Genomic DNA, 26,775 nt, shown 5'->3' on the forward strand with positions numbered 1-26,775 from the left:
TAAATAACTTTTGCAAGCAAAATTTAATATTATAATCAGATTATAATAAAAATCAAGTTAATTGTCATTATCATTGTGTTATGAGATGTGTAAAATGATTGGGTCACAATAAAGCATGAAGCATTCAAACACATATACATTGTATCTTGAATTCCAAGGCTAGACTAAATAATTATTAGCAACACATAGACTCTGTAGAGATTCAATAGTGTATGCAGCTTGTAACTATAAATAACCTCATAATAATGCAGCCATCCATCTTTAGCTCTGAAAAATCTTCTTTTCCATGTTTTTAAAAGTGTGGCTTTTTTCTTGTTCATTGGCAACTTTTCCATCAATCCTTCCATATTGACGAACTGGTGTGATATATCTTCTGAAGTCTACAATAATATAATACAAATAAATTTATTAATCGCTACTGATTTGACATTTGTTCATAGCAGAGAGAATAAACACAAAATATATTACAGGTCCTCAGCTTTTTTTCAGTTTTTTTTAATTGTTAATTTAATAGTTACTGGAGTATATAAAGTTCTTATTCATATTTCGCCTTCGGTCTCAAGTAATGAATTAGCTTAACTTCTCTTTGAGGGGTGAAGCGTACATATAATATCTCTGTTTAAAGAAACAAACTATAACTGGCCAGTGACCTTGACCCTAGTATATAAGCACCTGTTCCATAATAACTTGTCATTATTTTTCTTGAGGGTGAAGTGGACACTTCACATGAGTTCTTTTTAGTTATTTTATTTTTATCTTAAATTTGGGAGAAAGTTATTAAAGTTACATTAACTTGTCTACGAAGTACGACAAGTTCTAATGTTATTTTGTTTTTTCATATAATAATTCCTCAATTGTCTACGATGTATGACAAGTGTTGATGGAAATGAATTTAAAAATTTCTTGTCTACGATGTATGACAAGTGTTCATGGAAATTAATTAAATATTTTATTGTCTACGATGTATGACAATTTTATATATTCATTAAGTTTTTGCATTAGTACGATGTACGGCACATGTGTTATTTAATTCATACTCCTGTTTGTTAAACAGGTAGATATTTAAAAGTATTTCTATTCACCTGAAGGTCGTGAGTACTCTTCACAATTTACACGTGTTTTATCTGCACAGGTACACATTTTTGTATTACAATGGCTGAATTTGTTTATGCAAATGTGTTGTTTTTGCAAGATGTTTAGAATGATTTTTACACTTACTAAGGTTATGTTATGATTTTCATCACCTCTGGAATGTTTTAGAAATTAAAGATGATAAATTTAATAGGAAATCAAGAGGTATTTTGAATAAATCCTCTTCTTAAACAGTTATAAAACCTAGTAGTTTTATAATAGGTCATAATGGCATGGCAATTGGAAATAATTGACAAAGCAACAAAACCTGTAAAAAGTAAGTTTTAAAATCTAGTGCTACTGGTATAACTTCAAAATCTACTTGATTTGTGAATGTTTCTCACGAAAGTGCTGTTGAGATTTAAGATAGGCATGTATATTGTTACATTTACTCATTATAATTAATGTAGTAAAGAACCTGTATGAATCATGAGGTTTGAGACAGTTTCACTGCCTTCAACTCTAGCAGAGTTTGTAGAGAAACCTGCTGCTTTATTTGAATTTTGCCATTAGAGGCTTATTTTTATGAAGATTTAGTTCTATTTTTTGATCTGATTTATTGAAATGATACGGTGTATGTACCTCTTTTTGTGCCATGGCTGATGATAGTCCAGCCGGAGTTGAATTTGATACGTCTTTTGATCCTGCATTAAGGTTTTCAGAAGCTTTTAAGGTTTTTTTTTTTTTAGTGAGATTAATGGTCCATTATCTCATCCTGTTTGTTGAACAGTTTAATCATGATTTTGATAAAATCAGGAAAATATAAAGTTCATAGAGGAATTAATACTATCACACTGAGAACTGTGACAATCCTAGTGTGTCTAGGATAAATAAAAAATCGAAATGGCACTGCCTAGACAGGCCCACTCTGTGGTTTCAAAGATGCAGGAAACCCAGAGATTCTTTCTTAAGGGGTTGATCATCACCCCTATTGTTGAGTTGGCTATTTCTTGTTGTAAGAATGAGCCATTGGATCTTGATAATACAAGGATTTGATGGTAAAATTCTATTTGTTTGTTTGACCATGGGTTTCTGGTTAAACCCATAGGAGATGCTCAGAAATATTTAGATGATAAAACTTTTTTTTTTTTAATTCTGTTGTGATAGTTGCTTTATCACATTTCTAGTTATGATTGCAAAAAGCAAACTTGTGTTTATACAAAGATTCTAAAGCTTATTATAGATTCCTTGGAAGAGGTTCCAGGTCTAGCAATTAATTTACTCCCAGCTGTTATGGGAAAGGCAATATCAGTTTTTTAACTGCAGATGCTCTGTTGGTCAACTAGTGTACTATACTAGTAGGCAATTCCCTTCATTGAGAGGGAGAGGTTTCCAAAAGGGAACAGAGAATTTCGAAGAGGTCACTTTTCTCAACCAGTTGCTATATATACAGTAGATAACTTAAATATTATGATTTGGAAATTGTTTCTAATGATCTATTGATATTAGATATATATTAAGAAATGGTTATAAAATTATTTTTAATGATGTACCACAAGGTTTATCTTTTTGAATTAAATACATTTCACCTTTCATAAGGATGAATTATTTTCATAAGTCCAAAAAATTGATAGCTAAGGGGGCTATTTAAGAGGTTGATCGATCAATGGAAAATCAGTTTATTTCCTATATTTTTTCTTAGTTCCTAAGAAAGATTGGTCTTCAAGGCCTGTATCTATTTGAAAAATTCAAACAAACTTAGTTTGTGGCTAATCAGCATTTGGAGCAGGACCATTTTTCTTTTGTTTAGATGTAATTCTTTTTAGAATAATTATATATATATAGAGAGAGAGCTAACATCTATAGATCTTACAGATGCATATTTAGGTATCATTTATGATTATATCACAATTTCCTGATTCATGTGGAAAAGACATTGATATGATATTTATGTTTTTTGTTTTGGATTGGCTTCTGCATCAAGAGTTTTTACTAAGGTTTTAAAACCTGTCATATGTATTTATGAAATAATGTCACTTGAAGTATATACATGCTATAGTTTATACATTGATGATTCTTTTATTATGGATCAGAGTTTAGATGATTGTATTGTGAATACAGAAGAAGTGGTGCAAATGCTTGATAAGCTGTGCTTCGGAATAAATTTTGAGAAGTTGGTACTCATTCCTTGGAAGCACATTGTTTTCCTTTGTCTCATTATTGATTCTGAGCTATTTAAGTTTTTCTGACAGATGAGAAATGGTAAAATTATCTCCCTTGGGAAATTTTTTCTTAAATAGAATTGTGTAACTGTATTTAAGATGATTATATCATATATTGGTCTTGTGACGAATGCTTTTAATGCAGTATCTTTGGGAATGTTACATTGCAGAAACATGGCGAGAAATAATGTTGAAACACTGTATAGTTGTTACAGTGTTTATTATCATCAATAGGCATGATAGGTGAAATTTTTTAACAATTTAAAATCAGAAATTAAAAATTTGATTTATAGACTCATCCAAATAAGTTTTTGGATTGAACCAGATTCTTCTGACAAAAGAAGGATTTGGGATCCAAATTTGAAGAAAATGTTTCTGTTGGTAGAATTTATTGGAGCTTCTTTAAGAGTATGCACTCATTTAATATAGATTTCATAGTATTGTTGGCTATATTTTTCTTTTGAAGAAAAAGTTTTAGTCACAGAGATCTCGAGTTATACAATCAGAAAATACTATTTCAGTAGCTTTTATTATGCAATAGGAGGTATAACTTCTTTGTCACTTAACATACTTACTACAAATATTTCATTATTTGGGCTTGGTGTTCAAGAAAGAACATTTTTATCACAGCTCTTTATATTCCTGGTAAGAAAATTTTGATGCTTATCATATGTCTAAAAAATTTACAGATTCAAAAGGATGGCAATTGAAAGAAGATGTATTTGTTTTGTTGTTATTACATTTTCATTTTCAAATCTGTAGATAATTACTTCATTGTCTTTAGACCAACAAGCTCCTTTCAGAGATGTTTGTATTTTTTATGATCAGAATTAAGATCTTATATTTTCCCATCTTTTTCATTGTTGGGGATAATTATAAAGAAAATTATTAGTGATAAAGTTCAGAAGGCTCTTTTGGTATCCTTTTTGGCTTGCTCAGAGTTAGTTTTCTTTGCTAAGACCAATTTTTATTTATTTGCCAGTTAAACTGCTAAGCATAAAAACTTAGTAACAATGTTGTATACTGAAGATAATGTCTTTCCGTCAGGAAGAGACTTAATTTAACTGTATATTGTAAAAAATATAAGTGAACCAACACCTGAAGGGTTGATTGTGCAGTACGGTAAAAACGTGTGTATTATACTCAGAAATCACTTTTATATAAACAGGAGATTTCAGAATCATTTGTAAAATATATTTACACTTCATCTTGGAGACCTTGCATCTATAATCAAGCATTATCAATATTTTTTGAGAATTTTCATTATTTGGTGTGATCAATTCCTTATCACCATCTAAAAAGGATGTTATTGATTATTGAAATTTTTGTAAAACACAAGCTTTTCATATTCAGCATGTTTAATGTGAATTTTCCTTGTTCTATGTTGAAACAGACTTTATCCTTTAAGAAAAAGATGTTACTTAATTTGTTTGTTTACTACATGTATTTGTGTAAGGTTGCTTAAACCTGAATCTGCAATTGAAGAGTTAGATACTCTTTCACTTGGGAGATGAATTTAGTGCTATCTTTTTTAGGTTCTTAATATTCATTGGAGTATTTAACATTGAAGACAGTCTTTTATACTTGTGTCTTTATTTGTCTTGACTACATCTGCCTTAAAGTACTATCTTTTTCAGCTGTAGATTTACATTCTATGTCTTTCATTCAGAGACATGGCACTTTATTTTTTCATATACATGAGTTTTTGAAAAATACTAGATCTGTTAGATAGTTTACCTAATGAGGTGATCAAAGGTTTTGATAAACCAAAACTTTGTGTTGTTAAGACAATGATTTATCATGTTTTGTGTACAAAATAGGTGAGAGAATTCATCTTGGTCTTTTCATAAAGTTTAGATAGTTAGAGAGAGTTCTAATTTTTAATGTTTTAAGGTTAACTCATTTAGAGGAACCTCTTCTTAGTGCATTTAGCTTCAGGATGTTCTATTAAGGACATTATGGCAACAGTTTTGTCTGGACATATGGTACAACTTTTTCAAGTTCTATAACAGGAAAGTAAATAATATCAGTACTAAAACACTTTTCTTCAGTTGTAGTTACTGGATGATCTTGTGATTTTTATCCTTTATTAAATGTTGGCATTTATATAAAAATTGTTTTTAGTTTGTGTCTACACTTTAAACAAGCTAATTCATTACTTGAGACCGAAGGCGAAATATGAATAAGAATGTTCCTTCATCCAAGCATATCTTGGATGTGCAGGATGAAGGTCATTCTTAGAATATGAGCCTGAGGCTCGAAAGTAATTAATTCCCACCCTAGGGATTATCAGTCAGACCCACCCTTTTCCACTGGGTTTTATATTTGGTCGACACAAACTTGCTTTAAATTATGACAAGTTATTATGGAACAGGTGCTTATATACTAGGGTCAAGGTCACTGGCCAGTTATAGTTTGTTTCTTTAAACAGAGATATTATATGTACGCTTCACCCCTCAAAGAGAAGTTAAGCTAATTCATTACTTTCGAGCCTCAGGCTCATATTCTAAGAATGACCTTCATCCTGCACATCCAAGATATGCTTGGATGAAGGAACATTCTTTTTTTTCTGACCACTGGTTTGTAAACAAGTGAAACTGCGAGCTACTGCTCACTGATGATACCCCCGCCGCAAGTGGATAATATTAAAATAGTGTAAAAATATGCAAGTGTTCGGTAAACAGGAAGATGTCAAGTGATCAATCTGAAAACGCATCACACGGTATAGCTGACTTAGATAAACCCTGAAACCAAATTTCAGAAATCCTTGTATTGTAGTTCCTGAGAAAAATGCGACGAAAAATATTCATGGGACGGATGGACGGACTGAAGGACTGACGGAAGGACAGACAGAGGTAAAACAGTATACCCCCCCTTTTTTAAAGCGGGGGTATAATAAAAGATCAATGTCATATGACATGTCAGACAGTCACACAAATTTTTGTCTAACAATAATCCATAAACAAATTTGACGACCTGCCATGAATAATTATAGAGAAACAGGCCCAATCCTGCAGGGGGTCTCATCCTATATAAAGGAACAGAGTTACAATGTCCCTGTGTTGCACACATTTTATATGTCCAATGTACATGACCATTAATGAAAAAAAACACCTTTTTTTGTTCCTTAAAACCTTATAGAGAAATGAAGGCTCTAGAGCAAATGCAATTTGATTTCCATTATAATTAATATAGAGAGGCATAACTCGTTGAAAATAATTGATTGGCACTGACTTTCAAACTCATCAAAGATTTTGCTAATATAAACCTATGATTTCAGTTTCATAAAATTCTAGCATGAATTTATACATGAGAGTGTTCACAATGCAATTTTCAATATATTTAATGTTTCCAAGGGACAATAGTCTTGTAAAAATAATTCATCTTCACAGATTTTTTAAATTCTCATATAAACCTATGAAATAAATCAATAAAAATCTGGCAAGAATTGTTCAAATGAGAACACTAACAAGACCAGATAGACGCCAAGTGTTTCTATGTCTCCCATAACATGTTGGATGGGGGACAAGTCAGGTAGGCACAAAGTTCTGATGTAGGTTATTTTTTTTGGCATGTGAAATACATTGATGGGGCATAATTGCACAGAGGTAATATTCTTATGGGTAAAAATCAATATTTCAATGGGTCAAAAATGTTCATCTTTTGTTAAAATAGTCTGTAAAAACTGTGCCCTGATTATTTTTTATTTAATTATATGAGGGGCCTCTGTGGCTGAGTGGTCTAAGTAGTTACTACTGTAATCACTAGCCAGTCAACACTGAGGTTGTGAGTTCGAACACCGCTAGTGCGGGTGCACTCGACTCCAATCAAATTGACTAGGATTGTCAGTTTTCCTATCAAAGGTCTATGGTTTTCTCCGGGCACTCCAACTTCCTCTAAAAACAGGCCACCACGAAATAGCCTAAATGTAATGCTTAAAAGTGGCATTAAACACCAAAAATCAAATCTAATTATATGTATAATCCAATATGGTTTACACATCAATAAGATGTCGTGTCCTTGAAATATGAAAGAATGGTTTGTGATTTTCCTATGTAATACGTGGACAGATAGGGATTTTCCCATGAATTAATATATGAATGGAGGGTGTTCTTTTACCCATGCCAAAAGTATGTACTCAAATTTGTATGTTGAGACCCCACACCAATGCCTAATCCAAAAAAGTTGTCCTGGCATTAAATGTTTTATGCAGAACAAATATAGCCAAAAAGTCAATTTGACATTCATTATAATCTCAGTAAAATGACTGTCTTAGCTGCTATAAATGCCTACAGTAGGAAATCTGAGCAAGACTCTACTAACAGTCAAAGAAGTATAAATACATTTGAAGTTATACACTTATGTATACTCAAACAATAAAGTTAATGTAGTATATGTATGATATTTAACGCCTACTATAGTATTACAACAAGTTTACATGCTAGTAACTTCATACTTTTCAAATTAACGTCTATATCATAGGCCTCCATTGTTGTATATCACTGATATGTTAACACTAAATTCTAATTTGTTTATACATGTATCAGGTATAACAAAAACAGGTTTTTGAAACATCTTCATATCACCATGACCTAATTCAAGCCTTGGCCTTTTTTTAAGAGTGTCATTTTTAAAAGTGTAAGAAGTAGCTTTTTAACATGGTTCTTTTTAGATATCTATTTTTTTGTTTTATTTGCGGAGGGGACTTCCAGCAAACTTTTAATATGAATTTGTCACTCTCCCAACACTGTAGGCAACAAGTCAGCAGATTTTATGCAAACTGTAAGCTCTATGGTGCATACATTCAAGCTAATTTTGTGTTATGCAACCCATTAGCTTTGAAATAAGGTTGGTGTTTCTCCTGTCTTGACAAATGTCCATATTTGGAAAAGTTTTTATGCAAAACTAAAAGAAATTGAAAAGTTAAGTTTCAACCTGCAACATTTACTTACATCTTTCTCTAGTTTCACTGTGTACAATACATTCAAAAGCTTTGTCTGCAAAATAAATTAAAACATAATAACCTTACAATGTCTCCTAACTGTTGCATCAGTTATTATATATTTTTTTTTTAACAGCTCTATTACAGACTGAGGCAAAAACCTATTCCTAAATACACAGGGGAAGTTATCTCATGTTCTAACAGTACATCAATATAAATGTTTGCTGAATATTCTATTTTCCTGTACATGTATTTGTACAATTATTGACAAATTTTCGTAACCTACATAAGATAAGTAAATAAAAAATTTGAAAGTATGTACCTCTTAGGTAAAAGTAATTCATCATTTCTAAGACAAGTAAGACCCAGTAATGACAAATAAAACAAAATATTTTCCCCTTAATTTTTGAGGTCATGCAAACTTGTGATGTCGTGTTATCCTTTGGGATTTAAGTTTAAAAAGAAAATTCAATATTCAAAAGTATACCTGCATTAATGCAAAATATATAATATGATAGAAGATATAAATTTTGCATTTTCTCCCTTAACAAAACAATTATTGCAAGGTATAATTAAAGGTTTTAATCTAAACATATTAGCTGTGTCGGATAGAAATTGACCTTATACAAGTGTGTGTAACCATGTACATGTATAAGACTTTGGATGATTTTGGAAAATACAAATATGAAATAAAAGATGAATTTTGGTCTGTTTTAAGTAAGGTTCTTGTACTAACACATATTTAAAACAGTTACAAGCTTTAAAGATTTTTAAAACCCGAAATAGGTTAACAGGTGTATTGATATTCATTTGCATTTCTCTCCGATGCAGCTCATAAATCCCATATTTTCCTTACAGGATCCCAGTTGATCAGGTTAATTCTGTGTGGAGCAATCTCATCATCCTCTAAAGGTACACCATGTGCTTCTTCTGGACTAAGATCAAGGTCATCTATAACATCTGTAACAAAAAAGAGAAAAACAAATTGGTACCATTAATTGCATCCTAAATTGCATTAATATAATATAAGACTATGTTTTTCTTAAGTACATATCCAGTTGCTCCTAAAAGGACCACTAGCTGTCAAATTCATGTTCACAAATTTGACTCAAATTCTCATATTTGATTTATAACTGTGTAAAATATTTATCCAAATTATAACCAGATGCTCCGCAGGGCGCAGCTTTATACGACCGCAGAGGTTGAACCCTGAACGGTTGGGGCAAGTATGGACACAACATTCAAGCTGGATTCAGCTCTAAATTTGGATTGTGATTAAAAAGTTGACACAGCATAGGATTCTGACACAGAATGAATGTGGTCTTATGAACTTAAAAATTTTTTTTTGCCTTTGAGCAATTCACTATGCTATTGAATATTAATCCTCTCAAAAAAATGTTTAAAGAAATTTTCTTTTTATTTATGAAATCTGAAATGAAAAAAATTGACCCCCCAATTTTTTTTTCACATCCCCCTTTCCCTTATTTCAAAACTGATCTCAATTCAAATTTCTAATGAAGTTTGCAACAATAACTACTCATTTATATACATCATAAAATATTAAAATGTAAAAAAAAGTGCTTGTTATCACTGAATGGTAAAGATTGTTTTAATCTATCAGTTGGTAGTAAAAGTGAATATACATTGTATATTGTATAAAACAATAATTTAAGTTGATTCAACTACTATTCTGGACAAAGAAAGATAACTCCAATTGAAATCCAATTGGAATTTCTTGCTATTGCACAATATTGTGCAACTAGATATTTCTTGCTATTGTGCAATACTGTGCAATTGAAAATATTTGCTATTGCACAATACTGTGCAATTGAAGATTTCTTGCTATTGCACAATACTGTGCAATTGAAGATTTCTTGCTATTGCTGAATACTATGCAATTGAAAATTTCTTGCTATTGCACAATACTTAATATAATAATTTTGGATCCTGATTTGGACCAACTTGAAAACTGGGCCCATAATCAAAAATCTAAGTACATGTTTAGATTCAGCATATCAAAGAGGCCCAAGAATTCAATTTTTGTTAAAATCAAACTTAGTTTAATTTTGGACCCTTTGAACTTTAATGTAGACCAATTTTAAAACGGGACCAAAAATTAAGAAGCTACATACACAGTTAGATTTGGCATATCAAAGAACCCCAATTATTCAATTTTTGATAAAATCAAACAAAGTTTAATTTTGGACCCCGATTTGGACCAACTTGAAAACTGGGCCAATAATAAAAAATACAAGTACATTTTTAGATTCAGCATATCAAAGTACCCCAAGGATTCAATTTTTGTTAAAATCAAACTTAAAGTTTAATTTTGGACCCTTTGGAAGTTAATGTAGACCAATTTGAAAACGGGACCAAAAATTAAGAATCTACATACACAGTTAAAATCGGCATATCAAAGAACCCCAATTATTCAATTTTTGATGAAATCAAACAAAGTTTAATTTTGGACCCTTTATTCCTAAACTGTTGGGACCAAAACTCCCAAAATCAATACCAACCTTCCTTTTATGGTCATAAACCTTGTGTTTAAATTTCATAGATTTCTATTTACTTGTACTAAAGTTATGGTGCGAAAACCAAGAAAAATGCTTATTTGGGTCCCTTTTTGGCCCCTAATTCCTAAACTGTTGGGACCTAAACTCCCAAAATCAATACCAACCTTCCTTTTGTGGTCATAAACATTGTGTTTAAATTTCATTGATTTCTATTTACTTAAAATAAAGTTATTGTGCGAAAACCAAGAATAATGCTTATTTGTGCCCTTTTTTGGCCCCGGAATTCCTAATCTGTTGGAACCAAAACTCCCAAAATCAATCCCAACCTTTCTTTTGTGGTCATAAACCTTGTGTCAAAATTTCATAGATTTCTATTAACTTAAACTAAAGTTCAAGTGTGAAAACCAAGAAAATGCTTATTTGGGCCCTTTTTGACCCCTAATTCCTAAAATGTTGGGACCAAAACTGCCAAAATCAGTCCCAACCTTCCTTTTGTGGTAATAAACCTTGTGTTAAAATTTCATAAATTTCTATTCACTTTTACTAAAGTTAGAGTGCGAAAACTAAAAGTATTCGGACGATGATGACGACGACAACGACGACGACGACGCAGACAACGACGCCAACGTGATAGCAATATACGACGAAATTTTTTTCAAATTTTGCGGTCGTATAAAAAGTCTAAAATAAACAATTTTCAGGGCATGAACTTTTTATAATATGAAGCTTTGTTTAGTGTTTATTTAAATCTATAACCAATCTCATTAACTATTAAGTTGACCTCCAAAGACCTCAGATGGTCATATAAGCAATATGACAATAAATATAGATATAAATAGATAGCAACCTGATGCAATTGGGATTTTTCTAGGTCTGATTAATTTCATATTTTAAAATAAAAATATAAGATAATCATCATTTTTACCTGTAAAAGAATATTTTTTTGTGGATCAAATCAGTCATTCAAATGATTAACCTTTGTTCACTTTCAATGCTGACATTCTTATTCCATTAAATATCTTAACACCCACAATTCATGCATTATCCTTCTCTAGATAAAGGGTTAAATTGAAGTTCACATGAATACTGATTCAATGAGGTCAAATTATTCACTTGCAAATGAACAGTTCATCATCAATGTTTCTTAGCTTATATTGACAAAACTACACCATACTGGCTGCAAAAAAAGAATTATTAATTTACTCTCTTTCAAAATGATTGAACCAAGAAAAATCATATTTTTGATTTTTAATATATGTTGTAGCTTAGTACCCCATTAAAGTGATCAGATAAAATTAGAAAGTGATAAAATGTTTGATCCAGTAGTGTTATAGCTGTTGTTGTCAGGTGTGGAATAAGGCGGTTTCAGCTTGAAACTTTAATTCCTCCCTTATTTTAACACACAATAGTTCAAGATATCTACATTTCACCCCTTTAGCATGTTTAGAAGATTATTTCAATAATTTTACCTAAAAAAAAATTCCAAAAATTTATCGCCTCGCTCCGCTCCGCGAAAATAAAAATTTACGCCCCCCTAACTGAAAATCCTGGATCCGCCCCTGGGTTGTTATTTAACAACATACCTAACATGGATTACATAATGCTTACAACTTTTCATTTCAACAAAGCTTGTCATTTCATAAATAACGATTAAATAATGTAGGCATTAGACCTTGAACAAGTCAACCAGACCGTAAAGAAATTGCACACAGATGAACATGGCACAGCTACATTACAAATATAGCTGAATCATATTAAAAGTTCCTGACTAGCAGAACTAACAAAGCATATAAAATCAATATAGAAGGAATCTGAGTAGGGAAACTACTATTCAATGTATTAAGATTGGTATGGTGTTTTTTTTGTATATGTTGTATAAATCATGAGGTCAAACACAACAATGCAGACTATCCCATAAAAGTAGTGACTAAAATTAGTATTGCATATACTTTTTATACCAAATGAAATGATATGGGCCATTTTAACATCCTGATGTTAGTCAACAGTGGCAGATCAAAGAGAAAAAAGGGGAGGGGGTCCCCAGGGTTGGAACCCCTTTTTTTGACGATCAATGCATTTGAATGTAGACATATATTAGGAACACAACAATGATTACAGACACAGACAAAGACCAATGACAACAACAATTTAGAATGCAAAAGATAAATTTTCAATCAGCAAACCTGCACAAAATAAGACAGTCAGGTGAATGTGCATATTTTTCTGCAAAAAAAATCCCCCTCTCCCATTCATTTATAGATTGATATCACACCCGACCAGTTTCAGGTTTCAGGTTTTTGAATTTTAAACTTTAAACAAAATTTAAATAATAAGCTTCCAAATATTAAAAATCAGTGGCCTCAAAAATCTTTTTTTATAATCCCATGTGGGTGTATTTTAATATTTGTGTAGGGTGGCAGGTAACAAAGCCCAATGACATCAAAGAGATTATAAGGACAGTCACCTGTACTAAATAAATATATTCATAGATAAAAGCCTATATAACATAATTTTCAAATTATAGGCATTATTAAATTCCTGTACCCACTCTTCTTGTCATCTTAAATCTAGACTTATTTGACAATTACATGTAAAAACACTTCACGGCTTAATGCTTTAATACATCATTGTATTTTTTAAAAGTGTCATTATCTAGGGTCTTAAGAATTTATATACTCAATTAATAAAACAAAAATAAAAACACGGAAATGAACAACTTATAATATATTAGGAGCAGTTCCATTTAGATGATCTATTCTATTGTAAGAAATTAGAAAAATTGATTTTTTTTGATTTTTTCACATTTTTGTTATGATTGATATTTCAATGACTTCTACAGAACCTTCCTTATAAAAAAAGACAGATGAAATGGATATAAACCATTGAGATGGCACCCCAACAAAATAAATAAAATCCCAAGGGGGGTCATTATACTGCACTGGACTGTGAAGGTTTTTTTCTATTGTGTAATTATTTTTTTACATCATATATACTAGATAGATGCATGCATGGTTTAGTAATTTTAAACTTCCTTTAGGTTACTGTGAGCTTTATTTGATACAGCATAATCTTGTTTGTTATTGTTTTGCTTGTTTTGCTGATATTTATATTTTATTTATCCTTTAGACTGTTATTTACAAGCAAACAGCTTTATTTTTTATTTTTTGTATGTTCTTTTAAGAATCTTCGTTTAATCCAACCACTTAATTGTCTCATGTCTGGAACCTAGTCTGTTGTTGTCTTTATGTCATACATATTACTTGATTGATTTCACTTGATTGGGCAAAGTTTATCCCATTCACTCATTATAGACCAGTCTATCTATAGACATGTGTTTTTGGATAAACTCATCAATGTAGTGACCAGTAATGGTCATTGGTTGGGTTAAATATGTAAAAATGTAATAATTTATAACCGCAATCATCCTGATCACACACATGGACTGTTATTATGCAAATTAAAATGTAAGCTCTGCCCAATCAGTAGGAAACACCTTGGTAATATATGTTGTTGGTTTTTTTTTTTTGGGGGGGGGGGAGGGGAGAATTGGTGTTGATGTCATCTCTTTGATAATTTCTGTGTAATATCTTTTTTAAACTTATAAGACTCAGTCAGTGAGTACAATTTGGAGCTTGGCATATTATGTAAACTGTCTTTTGTTGAAGCCTGTATGTTGAAGTTTTGTCAGGTTGCTGTCTCATTACAGTCTTACCAAAACTTATCCCTTTAATATGCTTTCCATTTTGAAAACCTCTTCTATGCCAGAAAGCTAAATGAAAGATCTGGATAGCCAATCTCAAATAACAAGAATAAGTCTTTCTTAGTACAGCATGCCTTGCTAACACTATCATATATTTGTTTTGAGTGAACCACAAAATCTGGGTCAAAACCCAATTTTGCATATATTTTAAGTTCACATCTTAAAGAGCATGTGTTCAACAACTTCATGGCAAACAACCTTAATCTGCTTTTGAATATATCTTAAAAAGTTCTATTTGTTACTGCAGTTGAAGTTGGGTTTTGATTGAGCTTTCAGTGATATTATATTATATCGGATGGATCACCTCTTCAACTGATTTTTTTCTAATGTTGTGCTGTTACACTAAGTTCCCAGATTAGAGAAAGTACTCCAAAACATGTTAAACCAAGCCTCATTCGTTACGTGTTTAAACTGTTTTACATTTGTCATTTCAAGACCTTTCATAGTTGACTATGCTGAATGGGTTTTGTCATTGCTGAAGGCCATACTGTGACCTAAAGTTGTTAATTACTAGGTCATTTGGTCTCTAGCTGAGAGTTGCCTCATTGACAATCATTTTGCATCTTCTATGAGTTTGACTGTCCCTTTGGTATCTTTCGTCCCTCTTTTATATTGTCACAAGTCAGTAGCATATAATCCAGTGGTTGCCTTTGGTTGCGGCTGTCATAATTGTTTTGTTTTTATTGCTATTAGCATAAAAATCATGTGGTTTGTTTTTTCTTTTTAATTGATTCACATTTTTTTCATACCAAGGCCTTAAGTAGCTTATTATAAATTAGGTTTTGCTTATTGTTGAAGGATGTGTGATGACTTGTAGTTGTAACCATCCCAGTCCTTTGGTCTCTGGTGGATAGTTATGTCTCATTAGTAGTCATACCACATCTTTATTCATATCATTATTCTGATGTGTTGCATTAAAATGTTCCCTCCTAGCAGGACCATTTAAAGAGTTTATACTTATAACGGACAATCATTTTATCATCAGTGCGGTCTGGTGAATTTTAATTCCAATTTTGAAAAATACCAGTAGTTATTATTCTCAATTCTTATACATTATCAGATTGAATCAATAATCTATGATGCAGATATTTTCTCAAGATATACAAGTTTTAAAACCCTGAAGAATAATAACTTTTTTGGTCTCCTATACACTAATATTTTCAAGCAATTGTCTTTGTCCTAGGGTCAAACCTTCTGCAAAAACTATTCAACTTTAACAAATCTCCCAATTTAATCTGTAAATTTTCCTGTTACATGATTTATATACCAAATATCTTACCACTTGATTCAGACATGACAACAAAAAACCTGGAAAATTCATACATGTATTTTGAAAAGTTCAACAAAAATCCCTCAAATGGAACAAACTGTAACTTCTAATAATGTGATTATATACCAAATATCTCATTAAAAGATAGAAATATTACATAACTGTACAGAAAACTCATTCGAAAATCAGATGGGTGAATGGAAGGACCGAGGAACAAACAGATTGAAAGTCAGACAGAAAGCCATTGTGAGTCACGTAAGAGCCACCATTGGCTTCTCCTGTACAATACTATGAATATTTTAATTAAAATTCAGGTTTTTAAAGCACTATTTTTGGAATAAGGGACTTTTTTACATAAATAAGGCTGTTAGTTTTCTTGTCTTATCCGGGCCTTTTATAGCTGACTATATGCGGTATGGGCTTTGCTCATTGTTGAAGGCCGTACGGTGACCTATAATTGTTAATGTTTGTGTCATTTTGGTCTTTTGTGGATAGTTGTCTCATTGGCAATCATACCACATCTGCTTTTTTATAAGGTTGGGGTAAACAAGGGACATAAAAAGATCATGGAAATTATCAGTGAAGGTGGTACATTTGCCTATAAATTCTTACATCCACTTCATTTGAACTTTGGTTGATAGCTGCCTCATTGGCAATCATATCACATCTCTTTATCTATATTTTGACATTGATTCAACAGAACAAGCATTATTAAATACCCGTATATCAGAAATCAAACGTATAATTGACTGATTAATTTAAACTTAAAATTGATTGGGATCATTGAAATCTTGGAAAGTTATACATATGTCCCTCTTTCTTTGCTGCAGGTGAGATTAAAAAGCATAACAACAAATTTAACATTTATGCAATCATAAAGCAAAATTGCAAACAAGCAAAGATATACATAGTAAATTAAAGCAATAGCTTGACAAATGAAGAAATGTGACAAAAATTGCTCTTTCAATGATCAGACCTAGCATTTTATACATGCAATTATACAGCTTTAATTGATGCTGCCTTTTAAAATATAGCCCTTCTAATAGTGTAAAAGCAATCACACACATTTAACACTAAAATTTTCAGTTGACCAATAGCACACTTTGAATGATATTTTAAACTGAAAATTTCACAGTACATGTAAACATAACATTCTAAAGACACTACATGCAGAAAAGCAATTGTTCTGTATTATTTATTCATAATTCCCACATTTGCATCTTCAATATTAAAAAAGTGCTGTTTCTTATTTATTTTTTTTGCTTTATGTCATCCTTTTCCCTATTTTTTTGTAACCACCAACTTTTTCCTAAGCTATGTAAAAATTTAACAACTCATTTAAAGATAAATCTCAAATACTCTTTTATAGACATGTATGATGTAATTTTTGTTATTTCCCATATAAAACTTTTTTTATTTATTTCTATTCAAATGCACTTAATATGAAAAAAAAATCTAGAGATATCTTGTACATTCCCCCAAAAAATATAATATAAATATATAAAACACAAAAAAAAACATAATAATACACACCTATCTTTTTACTTTAATACATTTTGATGATCAATGAATACACTATCTATTAAAAAGATGACATTCATGAAAAATTTGAATTTCCTCAACATTCTTTGCATAAAAATAAGTAGATGTGGTATATGATTGCCAATGAACACATTATCAAGTGATGGGGTACAAGCAGGTCAATTTAAGTGGCTGTTTTGAATTTTTTCAAAGATATAAGCATTGCAGTTCTTTACTGAAGACAGACGGTCAAGAATTCTTTTTATTTATAGTATTTATGAATTGTTGTGAATGCATGTAAGTTCAACCCATTTCCCTTCTTTTCCAATAGTGAATTAGAACAAGAAGAGTTTACATATATCTTGTGATTGCATTAAAAACCCTTCAATTAACAATGGGATAACAATTATATAAACGATACCTTATCAAATCTAACTTCTCTTATTCAGGGTTCCTTTAAATCCCAATGAATATATATCATCTTCACTTCAAAATTTTATAAATTTCTGTATTTGTCCCATTATTTTTTCATTCAACCGAAACCAAAGAAGAGCTTCCCACAGGTCATTACAGCAATATTTGGTTACTTTTACCAGAACGAATGAATGATAGCAATATCTCATATGACCCTTTGAGATTAGTTAGCTATAATTAAAAAGAGTTTAAGGAATTTTATATGTACCCATTGTTTAAGGTTAGGCACTTCTTTCAGGTCTTTCCCATCTCTTTGAATCTTCAATGTTTTTGGTTTTTGTTTTTATTTCCAAATATATTGGCCTAGAGCATCGATGATGAGAAATGTTTGTCTCTTGACACAGTACGCACAAAATTGCCACAATAATATAATTTCATTATTGTTTAATAACCATTTATAAACAATGCCTTAAATCTTTAAGAAGTGTGGGATATAAATATACAATACAGTTTCTTAATTGTAACTAAGCAAAACTATATTAAAGGCAAGAATGTTCTGAACATAAGCAAAATGCATGCTATTCCAAGTCATAGGCACAACAATTAATTTGGCAAGAAAAAGTTCCATATATATGTTTTGCTGCAGTATGATTAAAGTTCCATGTAAAGCACAGCAAAAGAATTATTTTTTCTTTTTACCTCCAAACGGTGAAAATTTCTTCTTCCTTGGAGGAGTTTTAGACCTAAGCGGTATTTTGTTAAGGTCAGGAGGTTTTTGTGTTTTCACTGAGTTTTCCGTATCTGATAGTTTTTTGTCAATATTGTCTGGTTCTCCCATATTCCCACAAACCTCTTTTGCAAAATTTAAATGATCAAACATGCTTGGTTTTTTGGGAGATTTTGGAGATTTTGGTGATTGTTTTTTGCTAAAACTAGCTTTTCTAATTGGAACGTCATTAATTCTACTTTCAGATTCCTTTCCAGTTTCTTCCTTTCCAGTTTCCGTTTGTTTCTTATATGTCTCATTTACTAATGTTTCGATTTCATTCTTTTCCTTTCCATTAATGATAGTTTCAGTATTAGTAATTTCAGATGTACCTGCTAATTCACTTTGTTTTTTGATAGGTGATAAACTTTTTGAACTAGACTGAAAATCTCCTTTGGATGAATCAATATTTAAACTCATACTTCGTTTGACCATAAACTTTTTTGTAGAATTTTCAGATTTTTGGTTATGTTCACTATTGCTTTTCCCTATTTTGTCCTTTCTGATAAAAGGATTATCTTTTAAATGAGGTAATTTGTACTCCTCGTCCTCTCCATTTGTGGAATCTTTTCCTTCTTCATCAACTTTAGAAACTCCTTGTTTTGTTTTTACATGTTTAGGACTTTGTTGACATAGCCTTGGTTCAGACTTTGGCAACACCTTGCCATTTGTTTTACTTTTATCCAAACTGACCATTTTTGCTTTGGTCTTTATTTCAGCAGTATGGTTATTAGGACTCATCTTGGTGGGAGTACCTTTGAAATTGTCATTTTTAGCTAGAATATTGGCCTTTTCTGAAGGTGGCGATTTTTTAGGTGATGATAATCGATTTAACTTTTGTATTCCATTATTTCCAGTTGTTTCAGGGTTATTATTTACTGTATTTTCTGAAGAACTTGAATCATCCTTGTTTGGTTTTCCATAGAGTAAGTCATTAACTTCTAGTTTTTTAGGTTTCTGTATTTTCTTTGAACTGGTTGTTTCTTTTGTAATAATTTTGAAATGATCTTTTCCATCTACTGAACTTGTCTTGCTAATTTCTAAACATTTATTTTCATCCATTGAGATTTTTGAATGACCATTTCCAACTATTGAACTTGTTTTGCTTATTTCTGTATGATCTTTTTCATCTATTGATCTTGTATTTGATGATGGTTCTTGTGTTAAAGAAGATTGTAAAGGTTTTTCAGCAATCTGTTCGTATCTGGTAAAGTATGTTTGTTTTAAAACATCAATTAATACTCCTTGACAAGATTGACAAAGTTTTTCTCTCAGAGCATTAACAAGTGTATCTGTAAAACCACTGTCAGAAGCTTTAAGGTCAAGCGGAACACTTTCTAGTAATTTTGGATCATCATGTACTTCTTCAAAACTTCTTACATTATTTTCATAAAATGTCTCAGATTTGAAAAGTTCAGGTTTTTCTTCTAGGCTATCAGTTTTTTCAATGGTTATTAGGTCAGAATGTTGCTCTCCTTCATTCTTTTGAAATGCCAGGTCTTTTGACTGAATTGTCATATCATGTTGATCAATAATATCAACATTTAAATTTAGCTTTGATACATTTTCTCTTTCTTTTATTGATTCCAAATTTGTTCTTTCATGAATTGATTCCAAATTTGTTCTTTCATGAATTGATTCCAGATTTCCTATTGTTTCATCATTTTGACTAAACTGATTGCTATCCACAAACTTCTTGTTAGCCACTTTTTCTCCTTGTTGTGGAAACTTTTCACTAGGATACAAATTGTTTTCTATCCACTGATTCACATTTTCTGCCTTTTGTTTATCAACTGGAGGAGCTTTCTTCCTCTTCATTCTAACTTTAGATGCTGCACAAACATAAACAAATTGTTCTTTTCTTTCAGTTTCATTTTGGATTTCATTCTCATTCCAAGACTGTCCAAATAGTTCTGTTGGTAAAGCCTCATAGAATTCTTCATATTCTGAGCCACCACTTATTGTATTATCTGAAGCTGTTTCATAATTGTCTGTACTCATACCACTTAATTCATCAGATGTTTTCCTTTTTTTAGAATTAGTTTCGGTCATTATGTCCTCATTTTCAAAAGATGCGTAGTTGTCTTCATGTACAACATTCAGATTTGAGAGTGGGTCAGAAATTATTTCCCAATCTTCAGCTACTGGAGTTTTTTCCCCTGAGCTTTGAGATTTATTATCATCAGTTATTACACTGCTGACTGAAGATGTTTCACTTTTGTGATCAAACGGATGAAAAATGGTGTCAAATAAATTTTTCAATTTTGAGCGACTTTTTGGACTTTCATCAACTGAGTCGGATTTTTCAATATTATCACTTGGTACTTTTCCTTCTTTCTTTTTGTCTTTATTTCCAACATCTTTGACTCTGGCCTTTGTAAGTTTTTCACTTGACTTGCTCAGATTTGTTTTATTTTCTTTGTTATTGCTTGCTTGTTTTTTGTCTTTATTGTCAATTTTTTCTTTGCTTTTTATTTCATTTTCTTTTACTTTTCCTTGATTTGTCTTTAAATCCTTTTTACTTTTTTTGAATAGTTCACTTGGATGTGAAACAATAAGTTTTGAAGAATCTGAATTATTTCCCTTTTTCCCTTTCTTTTTGTTTTTCTTCTTCTTTGAAGGGGTTAAGGAAGTGTTGTTTGTCATAGATTTATTATCTGTTTCATCAGATGACATTTTCTCTGCTTCTTTACAAATGTTGTCATCAATTGTCTCTTCATCTCCTTTTTGGATTTCATTAGGCGATTTGCTATCGAGATCGGCATCAGTTCGGTTTTCCTGATCTCCAGATAAAACCACATTTTCATTTTTAATGGTTTCATCCATAACACTATCATTACTATGTTCCTTTTCTAGTTTATTGTCACACACCAAGACTTGACCAACTTCCACCTGACATGAACTACTAAATGTCACCTCTTCCTCTACATTATCAGAATTGTCTACTTCACTTTGAACATTTGATAAATCTCCATCAATAATGGTGTCCGGAGTCAATGTCTCATTTGAAAACTGTATGTCATTTTCATCAGTTGTAAGAAATTCTGATGAAATTTCACCCATAATTTTTGATATTTCAAATGACACTCCGCTGTCGTCTGATTCCTTCATAATGTCTTTTGTATTTTGTGTGTCTGTGTTCAAATATTCACTATTACTTTTCACATTATCTAAGTCTACTGACCTGCTTCTAGTATACTGATATGTAGTATCACCTAAAGAGGAGTGATTACCACTGCTTGAATAATTCCTAGATCGACTTTGAATGTCTTCAATTTTACTTTTATTTTCGTCTTGTGTTCTGCTGTATTTGGAGAGAACAGATTGTCTATAAGGCTGTTGTTTTTCTTCTGAACTGACAGAGGAATAACTGCTTCCTGAGACATAAACTTTTTTTCCATCTGAATTTCTGCTTAGTAAGGTAGCTCGCCTACCCTCATAGCCACTTTCTCCAGCATCTGATCGAGAACGAGAAATACTTGTCCTTGACCCTATTAATGTATCTCTAGCTCTTCTTCTTGGAGCAGTAGGCTGACTATTGCTAAACATTGTAGTTTCAGTCTTTTTCCCAAACAAATCATTTATTCTGCTTAATGCATCTTGTGATATTCCAGTAGGTCCTAATGATGCTTTTCTTACATTTGAATTATCACTATCATATTTGTTATATTGGGTTACAGATTGTTCCTTTCTAGAGTACGGAAGTGTTCTATAGCGAGAATGATAACTTTCATCAGAATTCCCATAGGTTCTTGATAAAATTTTGTCCATAACCTGAATTGGATCATAACCTGAACTTCTTTCAGGTTCAGATGAATTTCTTTCATCATTATCATAATTAAGAAAATCGTCTGTATTTGTAAATTGAGGAAAGTCTGATGATATGCCAGTTTGATAATTGAATGAATTTTCACTTTCATTGTTTTGTACGGTTTCCATTTCAAAATACCCAACATTACTAGCATCTAATAAATCATCCTCTTCTTCTTTTTGCATAGAGTAAGATGAGTGTGTATGATCAATACTGTTAATGTCACCTTCATGTTCAAAATTATGTAATGATTCAGTATTTTCAGACTGGTTATTTGTTGAAAACCTGCCACTTATTTTTGCACCAACATGAGTATTTGTTAGCATATTGAGCCTATCAGTGTCTGTTGTTATGTGATTTTGGGAAATTTCTTCATCAATAGTAATTTCTGAAGGGGGTTCTAACTTTCTTTCACTTTGATCATGACTACTATAATTCTCTACAGAAGACAATATATCTGATGCTGATACAGATGATTCTATATTACCTGGTTCAGACTGATTTATTCTACTTTCAACATCTTCAGAGTAACCAACTTCATTACTTTCCAGTGTTTTTGATACTATAACATTTATTTCATCCGTATTGAAATGTTTATATTCGCCATTTTCCTTGGGTTTAATTTCATGTCTAGTACCTATATCTACATAACTCTGGTCTGATTCATATGCATTATGTTTAAAAAAGGGAGCTTCACTGGGGTGATCATCCTCAACAAATTTTTCCAGTGAATTGTGATGAACAATTTCTTCCAAATGATTTTGTGGGTCAGGCAATACCACATCTTTATCTATACCTCGTGAAGACTTAATTTCAATTCTTTTAGATCCCAATCTTGATCGGTTACTTCCACTTCTGGGAATTGTGTTGCTCTTATAATCTGACGAGGGTGTTGTATCAAACAAACTGTCCAATCTCTTCATACTTTCACTGACCATATTTTGAACCCTTTGATGACTTGTTGCATTTGATACAGGGGTTGGTTTTCTTACAGAGAAATTTTCACCTTTACGTTCAGATTGGTGAATTAATAATTTTGAAGAATCTATATTTCCAGATTTTCTAGTACTAGTATACATAGGTAAACTTCGTTGTAAAACTGGTTCATCTTTTTCTTGGACATTTGCCAAGCTTTGGATACCTAATAAGGAACGTTTAAAATTCTCGATATCATCCTCATCTTCTGAAACTGATGTATTTGCTGCTGATTCTGAAAAATGTGTTGCATTGTTAAATGAAGCAGACTGAGGGGATGGGATTTCAGTCTCACTTTGAGATCGTAACAATGGAGACGTAAGAGTTTCATCTGTATTTGTTAATGATGATGACCTTTCTCTTCCACCATAATCGTCTAATTGTTGAGATGAAACAGTTTTATTCGATGATGAACTTAAGTCCAAATTCTTTGGTCTTGCACCTCCATAACGACTGGATAAACTTCCTTGGGATGTACTCAAAGAATTCGATCCTCTACTTTCTGCTAATGTTCGTCTTCCTTGAAAAGACTTTCGCCTTTCTTCATGATTATCAATGAGTTTATTACGTATTCCTATAGAACCACTAATTTGTTGTCTACGACTTAATCTAGTCCCTGCATCAGTAGGTTCATTACTTATTAAACCTGAAGCTAACTGTCTCTCTTTTCTCATTTGTTCTAACTCCTGAAGTCTTTGAAGTCTTGTGGCAGTTTCCGAAGAAGGCGGAGGCCACATATGAGTAGCAATTGAAGAATATGTACTTGCCATTGTAGTAATTTCCTTGCATAAAGTGTCCGAGTTCACAATCTTTAATCTTGTCAATGAACACCAAAATTATTCCCACATTTCACTTTAAATACCTGTCACATGCTGTAGACAGTTTCAACTTAAATAAATAAATGTCGGTAGTCATTTACCTTGAAAAATTCTCCACAGATGAATGATTTGCCATTCACTTTTAACACTGAGTAATTTCCATATCATCACAGACAAACTAAATATGGTTCTATAGAAAATATCTCATCCATTGCGATATAATATTGACTTTTATAAATGTATTATCATTTGCACACTTATGCATATTTTGATTAAAACGCCTCATGTATAATAAATGTCTTCAGTTTAATCAATACTGTTCCTTATAGAATGTACTACACAGGTATTTTCAATCTCAATATTACGAATATTTTTAATATTTTTACCGAGTTGTCAGTAGTATAACCTTTTACCTTATGACAATCCTATAAATTGTTTACTGACACAATAAAATATAGGTTTCAAAAACATGATCACTACCTTAGTGCTTACATAATGTCCAAAGATTTTAAACCTTCAACCAAGCGTTTCACCTTTAAGGCATTTAAGCTTATTCATGAGTAAAATTTTACTACTTAATGAATTTTAAAAAAAACAGTACATGTTATTCGGAAAAAGAAAGGCTTCACAATCCAGCGCACAATTATTGATAAAATGTATCATACAAGGTGTTGCTAGTAGCAGCATTTCATTAACTATGTTTAATCAATTTTTATATCAAAATCTTCCATGGAAATGCATTTTATAGGTCTATCTTTTTCCAATAATGTTTTATCCTTGTTTTTTATATAATTATTCTTTTGAATTGCAATGTGTTTCCAACTTTGTTGTTACCACATTAGCAGAATCTCACATCTTAAATCTCACATGAGTCTGTCATAGTATTTCTATACTATCTAACAAAATCATCTGTTAAAAGAGAGGCAAAAGATCCCTAAGGAATAATTAAACTCATAAGTGAAAAACAACTGTGACAAAAAATAAAAAGAGGCCCCCAGATTACAAAATCCAACATAGAAAAGACTGAGCATTTAACAAACCTCACCTAAAACCTGGGTTGATCCTGCTACACATGTAACACCTTTTTGTATTGCTCATTTGCATACAACCCAATGATATGTCTAAGTTAGTAGGTCACATTCTAGGATAGAGGAAGTTAGTGTTGATAATGACAATCCCAATATATCTGTCGTCATCTGTGAAAGAGATATTCAACTTGTGATGCTGTCTAGAAAATTTCCAAAGGGATGATTTAAACTTCACCACTTGGAACTCCCTAGCTTTAACGCATCCTTGTAAGCAGCAACCCTCTATAAGGGAAATCATGATAGAAAATGTCATCTCTGAAATATTGTATCAATTTGGAGATATATACTCCATACACAGGCGATCCTGGAATGTTGCTACATATCTGTAGACGTATCTGTATCTGTATCTGTATGTATACGTTGAAGATACCAATTCTGGCTTTTACTCAACGGGCTACATAGAAATGGAAAGTTCACAATTGGGCAGGTTAAATCATGTCATTTGTATTAAAATTTGCTCTCAACCCAGAAACTATTCATATTTTCAGCTGGCAATGACAATATATCAGTAGATTGAATGCACCTTGTCATTATTGCAGATGGCTGGTATCTGAAGGCCAACCCTACTGTACATCAAAGATAAAGCAACATGATAAACATGTCAATAGTAGTGTTCATTTTTCATAACAATGATTACTTTAGTTGAAAGTTTAATAGTATCACATTGCATTGCAATTTTTGTGAATTTAAGATATGTTGGTGGGTGGGATTAGATCTTTGAATAATCTCCTTTCAGTCTCATCAACAATGGATTTTACTAACTCTCTGTGGATCCCTAGGGGTCTGAGTAACAAACCATTAGACTTCACTTCTTGGATCATAAAACATAGATTATTGTTCTTCTTTTTGAATGTACATTCTTCGAGAGATATGAAGAAGGTTCTGCATAAAAAAGCCAGTTTAATCCAGACATATGTCCAAGAGTATGTCTCAAGTCTGGTACCTATTTTCTTTGTATATATATCCTCATGTTTCTTTACTTTGAATAACTAGAATTGGTGTTTACTTCATGTTAAAACCCTAGCAGTCCATGTTGAGTTTTCATAGAATTGTTATGATTATCCCTCCCCCCCCTTTTCAAAGAGAATAGATAGTACCTAAAAACCTTTCTGGCTACAATTATTTAAATTCAAAATACAATGTAGTCTATAATTACACATACATTACTGTCTGACCCCATCTAGCCTTTAGCATTTGCATGTATCATACATATGTTTATATATGTAGCATTTAATGTATCAAATAATTATTATTTTACACTTGATGTATTATGTGACAAACAAGTTTGGTTTTTATCTAACATAATATGTGTAGGAAGTCAGGGATAGGAGGTATTAGAGAACTGACTTAGTTTAAACCAAATCTAAATTTATTATGCATTTAAATTTTTAAACTCTTCAAATAACTTTAATATCATGGCATTTTTTAATCTCCCACATATTCAAATTTTGAGGAATAAGAATCCATGAGCTTAATCCCATGATTGACAATCAATTGATAGAAGCTCTATTCAGACATGGTTACTTGCTTTCTCACAATAAGTGTTGCCCAATCAAAAACTAAAAATGAAAAAAAAGGCTTTTCATCATTAACTGTAAGAT

General features: G+C 31.6%; 1 protein-coding gene across 4 annotated transcripts in view; it reads right to left on the reverse strand.

The window, feature by feature from the left end:
• Positions 1-24,566, reverse strand: part of LOC134725177 (uncharacterized) — a 41,669-nt gene extending 17,103 nt beyond the window's left edge. For 3 of the 4 annotated variants that reach the window (XM_063588820.1, XM_063588810.1, XM_063588792.1), the window contains exons 1-4: positions 18,416-24,566; positions 9,092-9,195; positions 8,246-8,290; positions 237-380 (exon numbers count right to left, since the gene is read on the reverse strand). In XM_063588820.1, coding sequence (XP_063444890.1) covers positions 237-380; positions 8,246-8,290; positions 9,092-9,195; positions 18,416-24,038 — 5,916 coding nt within the window. In that variant the 5' untranslated portion in view covers positions 24,039-24,566. The remainder of the gene's footprint in view (positions 1-236; positions 381-8,245; positions 8,291-9,091; positions 9,196-18,415) is intronic. The other variant, XM_063588802.1, reaches the window with a different exon arrangement.
• Positions 24,567-26,775: the final 2,209 nt, after the last annotated feature.

The sequence above is a fragment of the Mytilus trossulus genome, chromosome 1, assembly GCF_036588685.1.
Source record: "Mytilus trossulus isolate FHL-02 chromosome 1, PNRI_Mtr1.1.1.hap1, whole genome shotgun sequence".
NCBI lineage: Eukaryota > Metazoa > Mollusca > Bivalvia > Mytilida > Mytilidae > Mytilus > Mytilus trossulus.